This window comes from Eleginops maclovinus, chromosome 2 (genome assembly GCF_036324505.1).
Source record: "Eleginops maclovinus isolate JMC-PN-2008 ecotype Puerto Natales chromosome 2, JC_Emac_rtc_rv5, whole genome shotgun sequence".
Classification (NCBI taxonomy): domain Eukaryota; kingdom Metazoa; phylum Chordata; class Actinopteri; order Perciformes; family Eleginopidae; genus Eleginops; species Eleginops maclovinus.
In genome coordinates this window covers 20,355,707-20,378,664 of record NC_086350.1, presented here as the reverse complement: position 1 = coordinate 20,378,664, position 22,958 = coordinate 20,355,707, and the positions used below count along the sequence as shown (strand labels likewise).

Here is a 22,958-nt window from a genome sequence, read left to right as displayed (position 1 = left end):
AGGAAATAACGTGATAATTTCACGTTATAACGTGAAAATATCATGTTATTTCAAGATATGATATTTTCACGTTTTTACAAGATATGTATCATGTTATTACATGAAATTATCACGTTATTTCATGATACTGACATTTTCACGTTATAACATGACAATATCATGTTATTTCAAGATATGATATGAATCACGTTATTACATAAAACTGTCATGTTATTTCAAGATAATGACATGGACGAAACAGCGTTGGCTTCAAAGAAATAGCCTATAAAGGAAGTAAAACGGCCCGACGCGCAACCGAATTGCCCGAGATGGATGTTTCTGATAATATATGCTTTTATTTCCTACTTGGCCTGAGACACTGGGAGATATTGGCATTTCTTAGGATGAACGGAATTATAATAAGCATGCCAACGCTAAGGAGGCGACTGAAGTTCTTGGGGTTGTTCAGGAGGAAAGCCCAGTCAGACTTGGTGGATTTCTTATCTCAGAATAACGTGATAGTTGCATATCTTGTAAAAACGTGAAAATATCATATCTTGAAATAACATGATATTTTCACGTTATAACGTGAAATTATCACGTTATTTCATGATAATTATATTTTCACGTTATAACGTGAAAATATAATTATCATGAAATAACGTGATAATTTCATGTAATAACGTGATACTTATCTTGTTTAAACGTGAAAAAGATCTTGTTATAACAAGAAACTTTCACGTAATTACTTGATACTGAGCCTTATTTTTTTTTTTAGTGTGATAGCAATACACCACCGTAGGTATCAGTGTTGATAGAATAAAGGAAATATATTACAAGTGTAACTGTCTGTAGGGGTAGGAATTGCCATATATCAAAACGACCAAAGAGACTACAATGTACAACAGCCATCACCCCAAGGTGCTTGATTAGAAAAACCAAAACATAGACTGTATAAAACACACATTTCGAATTACCCTTAAATATTCTTTATAGTTAAGAAATTGTAAAAATAAAAGCTTTTATTTTAATATTACTTGACTTTGTTCATGTTACAAACAAATATAAAGATATATGAATTTAATATAGATTTTGTAAAACTGAACATTTGAACACTGGTGTCAACAGCTGCTTATTCAAGAAAATGTGGTAGTTTCTTTGTTATTATTTGTTGTGTTCTGCTGTCAACTTTTCTCTTCTTTTTTGTTTTCATTTCATCTGTGTATAATATCTTTGATTCCACGAAAACATGCAGTGTATTAGAAATCTGACTTTATTTAGACACCAAAAAGTGAAGGGAATGTTGTGAAATAAAAGGTTATGTTTAGATTGGATATTTTTATTTTCATGTGCCCATGTGTTATCGTTTATGTACTCCTTGTTTTGATGTGTTTTATTGTACAATCCAATACCTGTGAAGCAATCAACAAATAACACTTTTGTCTGCATGACATACTGACTTAAAACATCAATTTTGATGGGCAGCTGCCACAACAGGAAGGCAGAATATAAGTCACAGCACTTCTATTGTCGTGTTTTATTAAACATATTTTTTACAGACAAAGCTGATGGGAACACTGGTTTTTCACCATTACTACAATTATTAGCACTTTCCTCATTGACGTTTGTGTATGATATTCCATTTATTGAAAGATGGTGAATCACATTATACATGCTCACTGGTGTCATTCTGTTAGTTTTCTTCATTAGAGTAAGTATTACTTATTATGCATTATGGAATATCACTCGAATGAAACAGTAAAGGGAAACTATAATGATGTAGGATCACAACTAGCCATCACCATCCATGCCATCATTTTTATTTAATCTTACAACCAAACATTCATTATTTATTTCACTTGCATTTGCTTAAGAAAAGCTGCCAGCAAACTGTACGGTCTTACATTCTTTTTTTTCTTTTTGAGTTGTGTTTTTGTATTCAGCATCACACAACCTGCTGGGCAAGTTATATAAATATGTGTATACTACCTCAAGGTTGTACTATGTAGCTCAAGATTAGCTCCTAGGAATCTACAGCCAATGTGCACTTCATAGGGCAAATACATCATTTTTCACTGGCATTTTGATTTGTCTTTTGATTTGTGTCTGTTGGAATACAGTATGCTCTGCAGAAACATACTGCACTCACTTCAAAGTGTCAGTTCACCTAGTGCACATTCACGCTCATCCTGGTAGCACAGGTCACAGTTCCGCACGGGTAAGACAATTCACCGTAACACCACCCAACCTGGCAACCCCGGAACTTCCTCAGCCAATCAGAGTAAAGCTGGATTGACGCAGGCTCAGCTGTACGCGAACAGTAATTTGGCGCTGGGATCCTCAAGTGGACCGCTTAAAAAGTTTGTATTTTTCATGAAATGTAACACCAGTCAAGATTATTTGGCGTTATTGCAGTTGGTGAGCGAGTTATATGATACTGAAGCGATAACATTGATCACACTAGCCATGCAATCTTTCACCAACGTGAAATAGGGGATATTTGCTTTTGGCTAACTAGTTTTAACCTTCCTGGGCTAATGTATGCTAGCTAATTGGCTACATTGGAATAACCGAAGCTTTCAGAACGGTTAATTTGTCATATTGTGAACATATTTTCCGCCCGAGTGTATTTCCTTCCAACTATGTAATGTTCAGTGCTTTTTACAGAGGTACATGTAAGAGATGGGACGACAGAAGGGCGCTAAAGGAGAAGGGAAGGCCAAGCAAAAAGCAACGAAGCAGAAAAGGCTGAGTGGTAATGACAGCGCGGGTGCGGTGGGAGATGAGAACAAGAACAGGTGAGTAGTGTGTGAGAAGGTAAAGATGGATAGCTGAATGATTTGCTGACAAATACACTTCAGCTAGCACTTAATCATTAATCAATCAAGTGTCATAATCAAATAAATTACCTGTATAGTTACCCTGTCATAGTTGTCAAGCTAGAGCAGCTCACTGATAATATATGAATATGACCTGACTGCAGCAGATGCAGCATATGTTCAGCATCAGCCATGGCCACACATCAAAGCTGTTTTTTTTTGTTGCAATGATCCTGCAAGCAGCATTGCCTTTCATGTTGTTGAAATGTGGAGACAAGTTAGTGTTGATTAAGATAAATAAATCAGATGGGAGTTTGAGAAATAAGACATTATGTGTTGTTAAAGGAGACAACACTGTTGTTGAGAGTGAGTGCTAAGTTGGCTGAGCTGTCAAGAGGGCCACTGGCATTGAGTTTGTGCATTAATTTCACAGAATACAGTGGGTACTCCATCTTCATATGAATACATTAATTTACCTTGATATCTGATAGCGTTTATTACCATGCATATGTGAGCAGACAAATGAATGTGGAGTGATCTGTCATTGGATTGTGTAATTGATGAGAGCATGGAGATGAATAGACACCTGTAAGCGCTACTGGCAGCAGAGCAGGCAGCTTTGTGTGACGGCTGGCCTCTTGTCATTTCATGGCTCACTGACTGAATCACTGATTAAGGTTCTACTTATCCTTATCAGCTCGGAGACTCGGGGAAAACATTTTCTTGAGCGTGAAAGGGCGTCTTGCTTTAAATGCTGTGCTGCCTCAGTGTGATGCTCAAAATGTAAGGATTCTGTTTGTAGTGACGTTAGTTAGTCTGCTCTATAATCAAAGAGGATATACACTTTTTGTTATTTAGAGACTTGAAATCTAAGTTAAAATAGCCTGTAGTTCTTCCTTGCATCATTTAAGCAATATAAAGTCCCATGAAGGCACTACATGTAGGAAAAACGATATCTTCCACAACTGTTCACTTAACTTTCTGAGTCAACACAGCACACACTGAGGAGCTCATGCTTTAAAGGTCCCCTATTATGCAAAATGCCCTTTTTAATGTCCCCGGTGTGTAAGGAGACCTACAACGTGTCACAAAATACAACCCTCTCTCTTTTCCTCCTTACCCACATCTCCAAAATGGGGGTGCAAACGAGCTGATCCAGATTTGCTGCTGGTATGACGTAATAACCGAAATGTGTGCTGGCTTTACCTGGCAACATCCCACCCACGTGACACGTCCCAACCTATCGTCCCCCATATACAGTCGCGAGCTGAATCCCCTCCGCACCACCTCTGTGTTTTCAGCAGGATGTCTGCAGGAGGGACTTAGAGTTGTTGTTTATATAATACCTGTAATGTCTCTGTTCTAGTGGTAAACACTGAGAAGTGTTTCAGAAATAATGCTTGATGTGGTTTGAAACATAATATGGGGTTTAATCACGGCAGCGTTTAGCTGAGTATCTTCTCCCAGTAGAACATTTTCACAGAGGACAGAGAGCTGCATGGCGCTCCAAAGGGGCGTGGCAGCTTCAGGTCAGCTCAAATTTAAAGTGACAGTATCAGAATTAGCACTTCAGGAACAGGGCTGAAATAGAGGGGTATGAGGCATGTTTGTTATTTTGAGCAAAACACTTCACAGGCAAGTTTTGTATAGATATTGCCCCACAATATATTGTTGAAATATAACATAATAGGAGACCTTTAAACGAATACACTTACCTTCAAACTTATTGGACATCCACGTAAAAAGTGTCTTATCTTTCCCTTTAAAATCACACTTTACTGTATCTGAGTAAGGGGCCTTTTTTGTGTCATGTCTCAGTTAAGAGGGAAGGCTTCCTCCCCACTAATATTTCTCTTTACTGCTGAAACGTTGCATCACTAACAACTTTTTCTCTTATTTTCACGCCTGTCCAATCTTGACATCCTGGTGAGCAGTGCAAAGTCATCCAAATCTACACAGAATGGTGATGATGAAAAGTCTCCAAAGAAGGTAAATCACACATTTCTCTCCTCTGCACACTACACAAAGCGAGGTGTGGCCAATGTTGTACATCTCGATGGACATTTGGTGTCATATTGACCAGGGGAGGATGGTGATGGTGATCTCAATCCATCCGTAACTCGTGCTCTGTCTGTAATTAGCACCAGGGTGATGACTCCTGCCCCAGTTACACACTGACCCCAAGTCAGAGCGTCATAGCTGCAGTATGTTCAACAGCTTGTCATACTAGATTACCCCTGAGCTATTCTGTACCCACATCATTTGTAGGGAATATTTATAAGCATGCCAGTACCAAGAAATAGGGACGTTATGATCTTACTCTTAATCTAGCTAAATTATTCCAGCATTATGGATACTAACAGACTTCATGTGTGCATTTATTTGTCAAAAACTATTGCCAACACAGGCCTTAAACCATGTTTGTGCATTTTGTTGCATTACATTGCTGTGTTTATGTAAAGCATGTCCTCCCCTCAGGTCAAGACACCTAAGACTGAACCTCTGAAGTCGGCCAGCAGTCCCAGGTAGGGAGAAGTCATCATACCAGTAGACCTTCTCTTTATAAAAGGGCCCTATTATTCCCCATTTCGGGTTCACAAGTGTATTTGGTGCCTCTACTGCAACATGTTTACAGGGTTTAAACCGGGCAACAGGAGCGCTGTGCCCTCTTGCTTAAAGGGTGCGCCCTCATTCCAACATGCAGATTTTCCCTGTAAAACTTTAAAGTGATGCCAGAAAACAATATTTCTGTTCGTCTTAAACTGTATAATTACTCAAAAAGTAAGAAAATCGTGTCAAATAGAGCATCAGACAGCAGGGAAAGCTTTGTTTTCACGGAGATCTGAATAAATAGGGGATGGATGTTCGGTCCGTCTGCCGGTGGATGAGTGGCAGGCAGCAGGCTCACACTGAATCTAGGGCTGGGCTATATGGCTGAAAACTGTATCATGATATAAGTGTTTCATATCTATCTATCAATAATTGTTGACCTAGGTTATGACCTGTTTAAAACAAGGATCAGGAGAAAAATGTACTACATTTAAACATTTTTATTTTAAACTTAACCTTCCTCTGATTTTAATCACCTCAGTTATCAAGGCATAAGGCGCTGATGCCGAGTACTTCTCCATAGTGGTCTGCTGCTGCTTTTGCTGTGTTGCAGCGACAGATGTTGTTGGCCGTTGTCGAATACGACTGTGCTCCAAAGGGTGAGAGCGGCTAAGACGCTGGTTCTGTTTTTCAAGAAACACAAACACGAGACAACGAGATGGCGCAACCAAACGTGATACTGCTCCATGATTGGCTATTAGCGTGTCACTCCATGCGTTGCTAGGTACCAGAGGACGAGTGCTTTTGTTCATGCAACCAACCTTGCAGCAACAGCAATAAAACGGAGGTGTTCAAATGGATTCCGAACGTCCCGTTCATCTTTTTCCGGTAACCAGCTGGTGAAGAGCTGGTGGACAGCTGGTTACTGGCAACGAACAACAAGCCTAGTCAGAGTTATGGTGAGCATCCCAGCTACGGCTACGGAGCCTAGATACCGACGGCAAAGAAAGGTAAAACTCTGGTTGAAAGCGGAGCTAGACTCTTTGCTCTGGTTTCTTCCAACGAAGAAAAAAAAAATATCGAACGCATTTTCTATTGATATCGATGACGTGTCTATCGCGATACATATCGTTATCGTTTTATCGCCCAGCCCTAACCTAAACTGTGATTTCTGAATGAGATCATTTCTTTTACTCTCCTTAATCGTAACTCAGGATTTATTTGTTGTTTGAGGTGCAATATATGACTCTCTTTCTGACAGAAAGTGGGCCGGGCTGTTATTTTGACTGGAAGTGATTTAAGTGCCCTCACGCTATATTTTTCTAGAAAAAACCCTGGTTTACATGCTTTGCACTGAGGGCGGTGGTGGCAAAGTCCATAGGGGACTGGAAAGTCACCAGTTCAAGTCCCCGAAAGACCAAGTGCCACCGTGGTGTCCCTGAGCAAGACACTGGTTACCTACACTGCTCCCCGGGCGCCGTACATAATGGCAGCCCACTGCTCCTAACACTACGATGGGTCAAATGCAGAGACCGCATTTCGTTGTCCTAGTACTTGTACTGTGTGCAATGACAATAAAGTTGAATCTTATCTTATCTTTAATGTTCAAAACTGTCTTTATTTGTCTCATACTGCCTGTGCTGCAGCACCTCTTTTCACCCTCTGTCTGAAACCAGAGGCCAGTCTGCTCTGATTGGTTGGTGGCACGGCTCTGTTGTGATTGAGCTCCTTTTTCTTTGTTTTAATCCCTCCTCCCTCCTGAGAGTGATGGAATTGATTTCTTGCGTTTTGATGTTGACGGACCCTGGAGCCATTTCCTTTGTGTACAACATGTTAAATTGTCTCACAGAAAATTAATTTGACTCTGCACTGAAGACAAATATCTGCAGCTTGTCAGGAAGTAATAAATGAGAATGCGTGATTGGAATAGTTTGATGCTCAGCAGGGTGTTTCTGGGATGACGACTTTGTCCGAAGGTCTGCTGTGTCAAATCTGTCTCACAGCAGCGTTTCTACAGAGCTGTTAATGGATTGTTTCCTAGACGTGGACTTAACCCAATCCAAATCTGACAGAAGACATTTGAAAGGAAATTTCACTTAGGAAAAGTATTTTGCTAAATTCTGGCTTTCGATGTTTCTCCCTTAGGGATTATTTTTGAAGAAAGGCTCAGGTGGACACCTAGCTGAGTGGGTTTCCTGCAGGGAGGAAATTTAAGAGCTCGCAGCAGAGTTACCAAAGAAACACAAGGCTATTAGAAGCACAGACCGTAAATGTCAATGGGCGCAGTGACCCAACCTCCTTTTGTGTAACTTTTTATGGATTGTGCTCAGTGATGCAGTATATCAAACTAACATGACCATTTCTACACACACTCTTTTTTTGCTTCTCTCCACATTGAACACTTGAACTCAACAGCTTGACAACAGCCCACTCTTAAGAGAATGTCTCAATCCTCCCTCCAAGTCAGTTAATGAGTTCAAGAATTTAGATACTGTGTACCATTGTGCATTACATGTTGTTCCTGGATGTGGATATCATGTGCACCACTGCACTTTGTATGCTGCTGCTACATGGCTACGTGTGCACTAGGGATGGGGGAAATAATCGATACTATGCGTGGCGATATTGTATCAATACAGGGATGCCAAGTATTGATATTTTATTATATAAACTATTCAAAAAGAGTGGTGCAGGACCGAGTCCTGAAACCCGGAAGTGCGTTAGCATTTTACCACTTCCGGTTCCCTCGTGTCAGAGCCGATTGGATTTCTCCGTAGGATTTTGGAAAATAGCTCTACATAAGGTCTGGGGTTGACACAAATTTAGGAGACGGATCACATTTTGTTCTACTACATTAAATACATCAGCAGTGACAAAAAGTATAATGGAATATGGCCCACACATGTCTTGTATTGTACTTTCATTCATGTGTCTATAAACCCACTTCTCTAATACATTCAGTCAGTTAAAGTACAAAATATTTTCTAACCAATCTTATTTGCAACCAGCTTGAAATATACCCTTCATATTTCCTCCTATAATGAGCACTCTGAGGCTCCTGTTTAAAGGGATGAGCTGCCAATTTTTGTAATAAATAAATAAAACTCTACAAAGAGCTGTGATGTAGGCTGTTGGTTTTCTTCAAGTTTGAAGCATAATTTACCTACATTTGATTGATTTGGCTAACTTATAACTCAAGCTATAAGGCAATATACCTCACCTCTAGCGAGGGGCCCAGCTCTTCCTATGTTTGTCTGTATGTGGCCCTCAGTGGAAAAAGTTTGGACACCCCTTTCCTAGATTATACAGTTGCACACTTTAGTATATTAAAGGTATTGAAATTGATCCACTATAAATGCTAGACACTGGAATGGCTCTGTAAACAACTGCACATAAATGAGGTAAATAACATAAATAAACAGTCTTGTACTGTGCTTTGCTGTCGTTTGTGTTTTGTTGTCATTCTCCGAGTGCAGCACCTGCTCTTACACACACAGGAGCTCAGTGTAGCAGAGCAGAGACAAAGTCTTCAGCTCTCCCGTTGGGGATTTAGTGCTCTACTCACTGCAGTGCTGGACTTGAATGCTGCTGGAGTGAAAACAAAGAACACAAAAGACAAAGGATCGGATCAGGCTGATTCAAATCTCACCTTGATCGGCCCTGATACCGATCTATGAAATCAGACTGGATCACTACTCTAAAGTTAGCAAGTAAACAACAAAGAAAAGATGGTGAAAGTTCGACATGTGTAATTTCTTTTGAATATAAAAGGAACTTTGGCTCAAAAGTTGTTTGCCTACTGCGAAGGTTAGGAGCGTTGATGTGTCAGCATGAATGTGAGGGTGACACATTGTGACACCTGGAGGCAGGCGGCAGGGTTTCTGCATTCACATGTCATATTAAAAAATCCCTCCGTCCCCGCTGGGAGCTGACGCACAAAGCCTTATGCAAATGGAACCTGTAGGAACCAATTAACTCAATGTGTCTGTTTTTGGCCCACATTCTGCCCCGCATAAATGTTAAAGGAAAAGTTAGCTTACCAAAGATTTTTGTTTCTGTCAGCACGATGTCTTTATGAATAATGACATGCTAGCTGGAATAAGCACTCTAAGTATGAAGGCACTTGCATGTGTTGTGTAATTGGGGTTGGCACTGCAATCCCTGATAAAGTTTTCATGCTCTTAAGAGCTGTGTAGAAGAAAGAGTACACTTTGTATGGCAAAAGGGCTTAAGATTAAAATTGAGGTGGACTTGCTGGATGAATGCAAAAGTAGAAATAAAAATGAGAGCTGTAGGATTCAGGAATGACATGTACTAACCCACTTCCTCTGTTTTTTTGCTAACCACGAAATATGTACAAATGCCATCGCTAATGTGGCTATCCACAATTGTTTAAATTAAATTAAAGGTGCCATAGAATGTAAAACTGTCTTTACCTTGGCATAGTTGAATAAGGAGAGTTCGGTACATTGAACTGACATACCGTGAACCTCAAACACCATTGTTTCCTCCTTGACGTGCAAATCATGAATATGCATACCACAGCGGTAAAACGGGTGAATTACAACAATCCCTGTGTGTCACGTCACACACGGTAGTACAGCCCTAACATTTGCATACACCAGCTGCTGGAAACACTAACACTAACACTCACCACTCCGTAACGTTGCTCTCCAATCTCCGACAAACTGGCTGTTCTTCAAATTCATCGTTTCCTCCTCCGATAAAGGCTCAAACATCTAAGGTTGGATGACAATAGCCTCCATGGTCCATCTTTCACAGTTTCGCGAACCTCACCTGCTTCTGTGGGCTCTGAGGCAGCCATGGATTGCTCCTTGTAAACCAGCCAATCAGAGCAGAGCTCGTCATAATTATGTAAATGAGCCCCAAATAAGGCAATTCAGCTTGTTTCATTCTAGGACCAAATCATAGGGTTATACATGGGCCTGTAAAACCACATCTGGACATTTTTTGGATCAACCAAAGTTATGTTCCTTCTTTGTAGACATCAGAGAACAATTTAAAATACCAGATAGATGCATTCTATGGCACCTTTTGGACTTAAATTTAATTGCCGTTTATCTTATTTTAAAGGAGCCCTATTATGCTCATTTTTCAGATGTCATATTTATATTTTGTGCTCTACTGTAGCATACTTTAATGTTAACAAAGGTATTTTATCTTTCTCATACTGTGCCACATCTTTTCACCCTCTGTCTGAGACCAGAGCCCAGACTGCTCTGATTGGTTAGCTGGCTGGCTCTGTTGTGATTGGTCAACTGCTTATAGGAAGGAAGAAGTAACCCTGCATCGTCCCACAGAGGCAACATTTACATTGATGTATTTGACCCATCCTAGTGTTAGTAGCAGAGGGCTGCCATATGTACGGCGCCTGGAGAGCAGTGTAGGGAACAGTGCCTTGCTCAGGGATGCCTCGGTAGCACTTGTTCTTTAGTGGACTTGAACTGGCGACCTTCCAGTTACCAAGCCAAGTCCCTATGGACTTTGGACAGCCCTGTTGTGTTGTTGCTGAGAGATGTCCTGCCCCTTAGCCTATCACGTACAATGTGTTTTAACTTTAGCCAATAGAAGCACAAGTTTTACATAGTGATTTCCTGAAAGTAAACAAATCAACATAACACTACAGGAAAGGAGAAACCCCAAACAGCATTATAGGGCCTCTTTAAGTCCTGTGACCTTTTTGCACTCTGTTTTATCCATTGAAGTCCAAAATGTATTTGCTATAGAAGTAAATCAAAACTCAGCGGTGGTCAGAGAGGAAGGCTCATTACTCTCAATCTAAAGCCAGCAGGGGTCGGACTGTAGCATGTAGTACAGATACATACTAAGTGTACAAGGTGGTCGTTACTTCAGTTGCCTGTGATTGGGATTCAGTAAGCTCGTTTGATAATGACCTGCTACACTGCTTTACATTTGCCCCTTAACCTAACCGCTATATGCAGGAAAGGAGATTTATGTATTTATTAGCAGCAGTGGTGACTCTTTATTTGTTGATTTCTTTGAATCTCTCTCTGCAGGGAAATACAAGCTTGTGTAATTTCCTTTTCATTTCTAATAGATGTAATTATCTCATTATCATTACTGTGTCGGTAATGTTCCCTAATTAACCGTAATCATGGGTGATTTCTTGTGGTCAGTGTTTAAGGAGCAGTTTTTTTCCTCCTCTCTTCCACATGGCAGGGTTTTTTTTTGTCTTATTCTGTAGACGGCAGAAAGCTGTGTAAGAGAGCCATTAAGCTTTTATTCGGCCTTGTTATTAGCATGTTGAAAAGGGGATAATTCAAAATCAACAGCCCCCCCAAGTCAGGTCTTATAGGACCAAATTAAGAAAAACACTGAATAAAATCTTTAAGATATGTTTGGTCAAGTGCAATGAAATAATGAGGATCGCAATAGGCTCAAATAGTCAATATTTTAACATTTTCGAATTAAAAAAACTGTGTTACCGTAACTACAATTTAAAGGGGGGACTGTTATTTTACTCCATTCTTCAAAGCTACAGTCTGTGTTTGAAATTTGGCAAGATGTATTTCCTCCTAGGCATTACAAGGCATAATTCTCATTATAAAAAGCAACCATTAACAATATTAGAGTGACGACAACTTAACATGTCCTCTCTTGATTTCTGGGGTTTAGGGAATCGGTGAAACAGGGGCCAGAGAATGATGACTTTGCTGCGAAGAAGAAAGGCTTGAAAAGAAAAAGGATTAAGGATGAGCCCACAGAAGGCCCTTCACACTCCACTGCTACTCCCACGTAAGTATGATCAGCTCTTTAAGCCGTGGATGGGCCGGGAATGAAAGCAGTTTGTAGGAAGTTGTTTTGGTATCTGAAACACGTGATTATATGTGATGGTTTATTAGCTTCCAATCTTCCTTTCTTTTCCATATATAATTTAGTTTTTAAAATATCAATGCAACCTAGTGCAAGATTCAAATAGCAGGAAGCACAAAGTTTGTTAAAGGCTGGATAAGTGTAAAAATACCACTTTGGAAGAAGCTATTGTGGTGCCTTTAGAGGAATGGTGCTACAGTCTTAACAAGACATCTTTTTTGGTATAAATCCTCTTTAAAGGGGACATTATGATGCTCATTTCAGGTTCCTAATTGTAATATTCAGTTAAAACTGAAGAAAACTGAATTAAATATTTAAAGGGCTTTAATATTTTAATTTTCAGGTTCATATTAGTATTTTGTGCCTTTAATGTGGCAAGTCTCCATGCTTTAATGTTCAAACAGCTCTTTATTTTCCTCATACTGCCTGTGCTGCAGCACCTCTTTTCACCCTCTGTCTGAAACCAGAGCCCAGTCTGCTCTACATCTGGCAGGCTCTGTTGTGATTGGTCAACCATTGAGAGATGTCCTGCCCCCAAGCCTATCACTTACAATGTGTAGGAGCAGATTTTAGCCCCTGCAGCCCCTTTACATGCACACAAACATATACAACACACTACAGGAAAAAGAAAACTCCAAAACGCATAATAGGTCCCCTGTAAAAAAATCACACCATGGTCATTTTATATTTCTTAACGACAGTAATGATGCAAACATGATCATTCCACCCTAAATTGAAATCACAATGTCAGTCAAAATGTGTCATTGTTTTTAAATCCTGCACCTCCACTAAGCTACAAGCATTTTGTCTGTCCTCTGGGTACCTGCAGCTCAAAGAAGAAAAACAAGAGGAATGGGCAGGAAGAAGAAACTGCCGGAGAACCTCAGAGAAAGAAGCCAACGAAGAGAGAAGGAAAGGTAAACCTCTCTGTCTTCATCAATAATCCCCCCCTCTGCTTTTTGAAGTTTGAGTTGTTTGAGTTCACATGTCGAGCTTTTCTCGGCACAGGTGGCAAAGAAAGAGGAAGGAGAGCACCCGGTGTCCAAAAAGCCTAAGAAGACAAAAGAAGAAATCACGGAGGCGAGACTGCTGAAGATCAAATTGAAGGAAGAGGAGGAGCGGAGTCGCTGGAGATGGTGGGGGGGGGAAACACACACATTCAAACACAAACTACACGGGGGCAACCGGAGAGCTTTCACTCTCTCAAATGCATCTTCATTTTTTTCATCATCTTGCTCTCTGTCAGGTGGGAGGAGGAGAAGTACGAAGATGGCGTGAAATGGAAGTTCCTGGAGCACAATGGACCCTTCTTCCCCCCCAAGTACGAGCCTCTGCCAGACAACGTTAACTTCTACTACGCTGGTCAGTGGAGCGTGGGAGTTAAATGTGTCAGAAAGGGTGATTGAAACGCTGTTGAAAGGCTTTCACACACTCCACATGCCTTCACTCATGACTGCAATTTTCAAACATCTCGATGCCTCTCCGGTGCCGAGATGCTCCTTTTCAAGCACTATGGAACATCACTTCTACACTGTTTTGTCAGTTCTTTTCCTTTTGTACTTAACTCTAAACAAAACCCGGCACAAAGAGAAACAAGGAAGTAGCAAGATGACACAAAAGTGTAATCTATTACTAAAATTTTCTTTTTATTTTCTCCACCTAAAGGCATGCATTTAAACACAGAATAGAGAAAACTAAAGGCGTTTTTTAAGATCGCGGAAAAAATAATGAAGTGGGGTGCAGATAAAAATGTGACGTCACGTGGGCGGGAGTTCAATGTAAAGCCAGCCCACATTTCCGATATTACGTCATACCGGTAGCAAATCTGGATCAGCTCGTTTGTACCCCCGTTTTTAGAGATGTGGGTAAGGAGGAAAAGAGAGAGGGTTGTTTTTTCTGACACTTTGGTAGTCTCCTTACACACCGGGGACACATAGTTATGTATAAAAGACATCAAAAAGTGCATTTTGCATAATAAGGGACCTTTAAATACAGAATAGAGAAAAATAGGCATTTTTTTAAGATTGGGTAGAAAGTAATGAAGGTGGGGGCAGATAAAACCAAAAATAAAAATGTGATAACAGATAATCACGATATACCTTGACAAATAACGAACAAAGCACAATACACCAGAATCTCGTTTGTAGATCTGTGTTCAGGTTCATCAGTCGTTGTGTTTTAAGTTGTTTTTAAAGCCTGCTTGTGTTGCCTCATGGGGTTTAACTTCCAGTTATTCACTTTGCCATGAGTCATGTCATGCCAGGTTTGGCTCTGGCAAACCTAAGAAACATGGAGGACATAAATTCTTGTTAGGGATAATTTTGCGTGTTTAACCTTTGACCTTTTTTACCATTTTCTCTTCTTCCTCTGTCTCTATTCCCATGGCATATTTCTTTGGCCTTCGGGTTGCTGTAAGCTTCCTTGAGGGGCAGCTTGGGCGCTTTGTTGTTTCCAGTCTATGACCGAGCACAAGCTGACTTGAGATAGTTTATTGTTTAGGGACATCTTTCTAGATGCCCTTCTTATCGGGAAAGTAGGCTCCCTGGCGTACATTCTTTTCCCATGTGGGACAGCTTTAGTTTTCAGGGGTCCATATTTATTTAGTTTCGCTAATGAGGAATGTTGATGATAAACCTCGGACTGCAGTAGAGTTCTTCAGAATTGGTCGTGCAACCGCTGTGTCAACTCGTGGCTGCAGCAAATGTCTTGTCAATTCTCCAGCTGTAACTTCATAATACACCTTTAGCGTTTTCCAGCTATCCAGACTTTCGTCTCCATTGCTCCAGAAGTTTCCATCACAAGTCTCACTATGCTGTGTGATTGGCTCCTGCATTTCCCCCTGTAGGATGTGGAAGGTGTATTGGATCAAACACACGTTTGATTTGCTGAGCAGTAAAGCCATAACAGAGTGTCCTACAGGGGGTTTGATTTGTTAGTTCCTGTGCGTCCATGTATTGGGGCTGAATGTAAATCTCTGTCCTTGTCTCTGAGCTTCCTCTATAAATCCAGGCTGACAGCCAGGACTCCACGGGAGCGGAGGCCTTTTTGAGTTTGTTTTTGTAACAACGTTAGGATAGAAAGGCCCAAAAGAAAACCCTACTTTGAGTTGTGTGGTTGAATGAAACAAGAAATGTGTTTGCTGTGTGCAGGGAAGAAGGTGAAGCTGAGCCTGGCAGCCGAGGAGGTGGGGTTGTTTTTCGCCCAGATGTTGGACCACGACTACACCACCAAGAAGGTGTTCCGGGAGAACTTTTTTACAGATTGGAGGAAGGTAAGGCAAGAAAGAAAGGCATAGATCTTCTAAAAACAAGCCCCTCTCACTGACCTTCTAAACTGACTCCGTTAGCTCAGAGCTTTATCCCTGACAGTAAAAAAGAAATGAAGTGAATTTGACATTTAAATGAAAACAAGCCCTTTTTAGAGTTTCAAATAAAAGAAATTCCCATGCTTTATAACATTAATTTTCACTGTGACATTTCCTAATGTGAACCATTGTTTGTTTTTTTTGTCCAGCAACATTCCCCTTGAGTGTAATGGTGTTACTCTGTTTATACAGGGGCAATAAAGCAGCTCCTCGTAATTCCAGCTTCAGAAACACTATCTGAAAGTACAATATCAGTTGTTTGTAGCTTTGTGTTGTGTGTCGTAGAATATCTGTGTGTGACTACCTGCGCCGGCGTCGGTCAGGATGTCCTCTGTGCACAGAATGCACCGTGCCAAGCCCCAAGGCATATCATGCAGAATTAATTTTGCGCTGCTTAGAGCTCAATGCTCTCGAAATATGATTTGTGTGGAGGCATTGATATGCTAATCCATACAAGTAGCCGCCCTGCATATGAACAAATCCAATTAAACTGTTTTATTATAGCCGGAAAAAAACTCGCCTCGCTCCACTGCCCTCAGCGCCCGCCCACCGCCGGGTGTCAGTCATGCTTAGATACGCACACTGACTGAGGGTCCACACTGTCAGAGGGTTTATGGATAGGTGTGTGTGTGTGCTTTGATTTACATCTCCTTTGAACCTAGGCGACAGAGTGGACTGGATCAGTTCTGCTCTGAGAGGCTTCATAGATGAGTCCTTTTATTTTCTTTAATGGATTTCTTCGGGTTGGACGCCCTTTTCTTTGTCTATGGTTAGCCTATATAAGACTTTCTCCTATTGTGAGCTATATTTTTCATCAAGAACGATCAGGCTCACCGATTGGCTCTGATGAGCGATGAGTGAAGACAACATCAAGATGTCCATTAATAAGCCCTGCTCATTGTCTATCAGACTTAGTATCCTTTATTCATACTTAGGGAAATTGGGTTCTATAAAAGTTGCTTTATTTTAAAATAAAACAAATGTGTCTTATACAAAAGAAGTTAAGGTTAATAAAAAGATACATTTAAATACAGTAATGATATTAATATAAACAAAACAACTTACATAAAAATGTCCAACAAAAGATAAATTAAAATAAAGTAAATTTAACAAAAGAAGTAGATTTGATTTTTTAGCGCCTTACAAGGGACCCAAAGCTGCTTTACATGGGGAAAGTAGGCAAGTAAAAAAAAAGAAAAAGTTTAAATGAGAATAAAAAGTTAAGTTTAAGAATGAGCAATACAAATATAAAATCAAATCGACTTAAAAAATGACTAAGAATAGTGCAATTAAAATAAAATGAAATAGAATAAATATATTAATGAGATAAGAATTTAAGTGAAAATGTTGAATAAAATCTAAAATTGAATCAAATATTCATATAAATTAAAAAGTGCTATAAAAGACTAAATGTAATAGAATACATATATTTATATAAACATAAAAATAAACAGGAGCAGGATTAAAACTACGAACAATATTGAACATGTATCGCTGTTAGTCTGACGCCTGAGAACAACATGCCCTAATCGGCACCTAAAGCATAGCTGTTCCTCTGCACAGTAATTGTTGGTCTCTAGCACCTGTTTCAAAAGCTTCCCGGCCTGAATTCAATTTAAAAGCCACTCGTGTTGCCCTGAAATTTTAGCACCAGAAACGTCCGTGCTGAACCGTAAAGCCCCCGCTGACTCGCTCTGTTTTTGACCTCTCTGATGGGGTGACCCCTTGTTCCATAACTGCAGAAAGTTGACAATTATAGTTGAAACTCAGCTGCTCTGCTCCATTCAGCGCTCTGCTGTGTCAAGACTGTTTGTTTAGCATGCTCGGCAATGTGCTATAGTCTGGCCTTTCATAACGATTGCTCTTTTTACCCTTTTCTGCTGCTCAGCCTCCATAAGGATGAGCAATTAAACAGAAGGTCACGGGTTTGCTTTGATCATGCTTGTCTTATTTGGTTTTATGATTTATTATTGTATTATGCTCTGTTGGAGGGACAAAGGTTGAGTATAAATAGCTCCCAGTAAATTGTATAAAGCAGCAGAACTGTCTCTTCCCTGAGCTCAACATTTTGACTCGGCACAGAGAAGTGTTTTAATGTGCTTTCCTTCTGTGATCAATATAGTGAATGCTTCATTTGTTTTTACAGTGGGGCAAAAAAGTATTTAGTCAGCCACCAATTGTGCAAGTTCTCCCATTTAAAAAGATGAGAGAGGCGTGTAATTTTTTATCATAGGTATACTTCAACTATGAGAGACAGAATGAGAAAAAAATCCAGGAAATCACATTGTAGGATTTTTAAAGAATTTATTTTCAAATTATTGTGGAAAATAAGTATTTGGTCAATAACAAAAGTTCATCTCAATACTTTGTTATATACCCTTTGTTGGCAATGACAGAGGTCAAACGTTTTCTGTAAGTCTTCACAAGGTTTTCACACTGTTGCTGGTATTTTGCCCCATTCCTCCATGCAGATCTCCTCTAAAGCAGTGATGTTTTGGGGCTGTCGCTGGGCAACACGGACTTTCAACTCCCTCCAAAGATTTTCTATGGGGTTGAGATCTGGAGACTGGCTAGGCCACTCCAGGACCTTGAAATGCTTCTTACGAAGCCACTCCTTCGTTGCCCTGGCGGTGTGTTTGGGATCATTGTCATGCTGAAAGACCCAGCCACGCTTCATCTTCAGTGCCCTTGCTGATGGAAGGAGGTTTTCACTCAAAATCTCACGATACATGGCCCCATTCATTCTTTCCTTTACACGGATCAGTCGTCCTGGTCCCTTTGCAGAAAAACAGCCCCAAAGCATGATGTTTCCACCCCCATGCTTCACAGTAGGTATGGTGTTCTTTGGATGCAACTCTGCATTCTTTCTCCTCCAAACACGACGAGTTGAGTTTTTACAAAAAGTTCTATTTTGGTTTCATCTGACCATATGACATTCTCCCAATCCTCTTCTGGATCATCCAAATGCCCTCTAGCAAACTTCAGACGGGCTTGGACATGTACTGGCTTAAGCAGGGGGACACGTCTGGAACTGCAGGATTTAAGTCCCTGGCGGCGTAGTGTGTTACTGATGGTAGCCTCTGTTACTTTGGTCCCAGCTCTCTGCAGGTCATTCACTAGGTCCCCCTGTGTGGTTCTGGGATTTTTGCTCACCGTTCTTGTGATCATTTTGACCCCACGGGGTGAGATCTTGCGTGGAGCCCCAGATCGAGGGAGATTAGCAGTGGTCTTGTATGTCTTCCATTTTCTAATAATTGCTCCCACAGTTGATTTCTTCACACCAAGCTGCTTACCTATTGCAGATTCAGTTTTCCCAGCCTGGTGCAGGTCTACAATTTTGTCTCTGGTCTCCTTTGATAGCTCTTTGGTCTTGGCCATAGTGGAGTTTGGAGTATGACTGTTTGAGGTTGTGGACAGGTGTCTTTTATACTGATAAGGAGTTCAAAAAGGTGCCATTAATACAGGTAACGAGTGGAGGACAGAGGAGCCTCTTAAAGAAGAAGTTACAGGTCTGTGAGAGCCAGAAATCTTGCTTGTTTGTAGGTGACCAAATACTTATTTTACCGAGGAATTTACCAATTAATTCATTAAAAATCCTACAATGTGATTTCCTGGATTGTTTCCCCCATTTTGTCTCTCATAGTTGAGGTATACCTATGATGAAAATTACAGGCATCTCTCATCTTTTTAAATGGGAGAACTTGCACAATTGGTGGCTGACTAAATACTTTTTTGCCCCACTGTATCTGCATTTCCCAGCTCTACTACTAAATAACAATGGGACTGTGGATACGAATATGTAAAGTCTGGCCATTATTCAAGCAATTAATTCTTCTTTTTCTTACTTTTGTTAGTAATAATAATAGATTTCATTTATATAGCGCCTCTCAAGGGACCCACTTGACATGAGGTGAGGACAGACAAAAACAGACAAAGTAGGACAAATAATAAAGTAAAAATTCAATCACTAGCAGTAGGACTGGAAGCAGGGGGACTGCGATGGGTTAGGGGTCAAAAGCCATGGTGCACAGGTGAGTTTTTAATGATGACCTGAAAATGTCCAGGGAGGCAGCATTGCAGATCTCAGCAGGAAGAGAGTTCCAGAGGGGGGGGCGCAAGATCGAACGCCTTGTCTCCAACAGATCGGTGGCGAGTGCGGCGAATGGAGAGCCGCAGACTCCGAGAAGGGGTGTAGGGGTGGAGGAGGTCCGCCAAGTACTTGGGGAGAGACTTGTATGTGAGGAGGATTGGATCCTTAACAGGGTAGAGTTAAAGACATTTCAAAGAGAACAGGGTAAGAAAGGGGCCAGTCTACATTATAATCAAAGAGTACAGAGTGTTTATTCTTCCTTTTTATCTGAACCATTTTCCCCTTTTGAGAAATGTATCATCTATAACTTTAACCTGTAGGTGCGTTTCTGTATTATTAAATTATCACTAAAGCCATTATCTTTTGTCTACTGCATCAATGTTAAGCTACTTCTTCTGAGTGACAGCCTTCTTTCCAGCAGCATGGAGAATTTTGACCAGATATTTATCTTCTTGATGGATACGTCCATCCATATTTCACAAGCATAATACAATACGAGTTTGAGGGATTTCGTAGCCTCGTACCTCTCACAAAAGGAGTGTCACGCAATTAATTCTAAGTGACACAGTAAACTTGAGCTGCAAAGTTAAGCAGCTGAAACTTGGATGCCCGTTTTTTTCTAAACCGGGTAACAGGGGCGCTGCGCACTCTTACTTCCGTATGCCCTCATACCTGAATGCTGCTTTTCCCCGTAACATTTTAAAGTGATGCTTGTAAACAATATCTCTGCTCATCAAAAACTGTATAATTACTCCAAAAATAAGACAATCATGTCAAATAGAGCGACGGCATAGACTGCTTTGTTTTTACGGAGCAGGCCGTAATTTGCAGTGAAATGTCAGAAAATAAAGAAACAAGTATGGCCCAGAAGAAGGAAAGGTTTATTGATGAAAGTTTATTGATCTAAAGATATCCCTGTTTTTATGCATATATCACTCAAGAAGTCTCTGCTGCTGCACTCAGTGTTGAGTGTGTGTGCTTTTGTCTCTTTAGGAAATGAGCGATGAGGAGAGGATGCTGATCAAAGATCTGGACAAATGCGACTTTAAAGAGCTCCACGCCATGCATACAGCCAAGGTGGAGGCCAGGAAACTCATGACCAAAGAGGGGAAACTGGTAACATTCTGGCCATTTCTACTACTCGTTGTGGTCTCCCTATCTCACTGTTCTTTCCTTCCTGGTCTAAAGAAGGTCAGCATGGATCATTTACAGTTGAGGCCAAAATTATTAGCCCCCCAGGAATTACCGAACATTTTCCTAAAATTCTTCCCAATGTTTGCAGCATTGATAAAACTTGATACAACCAAACATTCACCAGTGCTATTTAGTAGCTTTTGGTACATTTTGGAATATAAAATAAATTTTTAGGCTTGCTTTATATCAAATATAGTGAAAAATGGGGTGGTCAAAAATATTAGCCCCCCATGTTTTGCTTTCAAAACACACCTAATGAACCAATCAGCTTTCAAACCACACCTCTGCAGTCAATTGGCTTCTGTGACGGAGTTCTATCTTAACCCTCCACACACATGGTGTAGTCGAACAATTGAGCTCAGCTGCTTTATTTACAAAGTCAAAAACAAACATATACTGGTTGGAAAAACAATGTCGACAAATAATTAAACCGAGTTGTCTAATAATGTCCATAATCTGGAGCTGTTGCCTTCTCTGCAACCAGAATCAGACTTCCTTTCAGTCCCAAGACAGTCCCTTATATACACACATAGCCCCTCCCAGTAGGCTTGTCACTCAATTACTCAATCATTTCAACAGTATAGGGCATTATCTATTTGTTGACTTTGTTCTAGAACATAAAATATATTCCATATTTTAACCTCCTAGATAAACAGGTTAATTATCACTGAGATTCAAATCAAACATCATTATTAAACTTAAAAAAAGGATAATTGCATGCATCGCTAAATCATATTTAAACAACGGAAGTGATGCGCCTCTGTCTTTTCAAAATAATCCCTCGTTGGGGAGTAAGTAGCAAATCATAGTGTGAATGTATGTTTATATAAGTGTAGACGAACAAGTGTGCACTCTCGCGCTACAGAAACGGGAGGGAAAAAAAGGATGTTTAGTGGAGTTGCAGCCATGATTTACTGAGTGTGTGTGTGCCGCCCACTGTCAGTGGCGGAGTTAGTCACTCCGTGATCCGCTCTGCCACATTACCCCCCTCCTCCCTGAGGTTGGCGATGTGCGGCAAACTGGAAAGGTAATCAGCCACCACATTAGACTTGCCACATCGGTGACCAATGGTGAACTTGAAAGGTTGGAGTGAGAGGTACCAACGGGTAAGGCAACTGTTGTGATCCTTCATGGAGTTGATCCAGGTGAGAGCCCGGTGGTCGGTTTCCAGATCAAACTCACGCCCAAGCAGATAGTACTGCAGACTATCTAGGACCCACTTAATGGCTAGGCCCTCCTTCTCCACAGTGGAATATCTGGTCTCACGAGGAAGCATCTTACGACTCAGGTACAGAATTGGACACTCTTCTCCAGGGTCCCCTTGAGGCAGGACTGCTCCAAGGCCGACTGCCGAGGCATCCATGTACCAGAAACCTTTTGGTGAAGTCTGGACTCTTTAGGACCGGGAAAGAACACAGGTACTCTTTCAATGTGCGGAAGGCTGTTTCACAGTCTTCTGACCAGGTTACCGGGTTTCTCTGGTCCTTCTAGGTCAGTGCTGTGAGTGGTGCTGCAATGGTGGCAAACTGGGTCACATATCTCCTGTACCATCCAGCCAATCCAAGGAAGGATCTGACCTCCTTTTTGGTGCGAGGTTGAATTTCGGATAGCTTCCACCTTATCCATTTGCGGCCGTACCTCTCCTCGTCCCAGTTGGAAACCTAGGTACAGAGTCTCCTGTCGTGCCCACTCGCACTTAGAAGAATTGAGGGTCAAACCAGCATTGTGGATCCTTCCCAGTATCAGTAAGAGGTCTTGGACATGCTTCTCCCAGGGGTCACTGAAAATCACCACATCGCCGAGGTAAGCAGCGCTGCAGTTCTCACAACCCTGAGTGGTGATGTACCTGGCAGCTCCGATCCGGATCTGTGTAAGGAGTACTGGCAAGTGCCTCTGGACAAGTTCAGTCAACCTTACACAGCCCTTAGAACACCAGCTGGGCTTTTCCAGTTTACTGTGATGCCTTTTGGACTTCATGGAGCACCAGCAACTTTCCAGAGTCCTCCAGGGTTGTGAGAACTGCAGCGTTGCTTACCTCGACGATGTGGTGATTTTCAGTGACTCCTGGGAAAAGCAAGTCCAAGACCTCTTACTGATACTGGAAAGA

The 22,958-nt window shown here is 41.0% G+C and overlaps 1 protein-coding gene across 3 annotated transcripts in view; it reads left to right on the top strand.

The window, feature by feature from the left end:
* The first annotated feature begins 2,236 nt into the window (after window positions 1-2,236).
* Window positions 2,237-22,958, top strand: part of zgc:173742 (DNA topoisomerase I, mitochondrial) — a 43,954-nt gene continuing 23,232 nt past the window's right edge. For 2 of the 3 annotated variants that reach the window (XM_063903397.1, XM_063903381.1), the window contains exons 1-10: window positions 2,237-2,339; window positions 2,647-2,777; window positions 4,733-4,787; window positions 5,277-5,323; window positions 12,006-12,125; window positions 13,033-13,120; window positions 13,212-13,339; window positions 13,450-13,565; window positions 15,353-15,474; window positions 20,651-20,773. In XM_063903397.1, the coding sequence (XP_063759467.1) occupies window positions 2,662-2,777; window positions 4,733-4,787; window positions 5,277-5,323; window positions 12,006-12,125; window positions 13,033-13,120; window positions 13,212-13,339; window positions 13,450-13,565; window positions 15,353-15,474; window positions 20,651-20,773 (915 nt within the window). In that variant the 5' untranslated portion in view covers window positions 2,237-2,339; window positions 2,647-2,661. Of the gene's footprint in view, window positions 2,398-2,646; window positions 2,778-4,732; window positions 4,788-5,276; window positions 5,324-12,005; window positions 12,126-13,032; window positions 13,121-13,211; window positions 13,340-13,449; window positions 13,566-15,352; window positions 15,475-20,650; window positions 20,774-22,958 lie in introns of all 3 variants that reach the window. The other variant, XM_063903388.1, reaches the window with a different exon arrangement.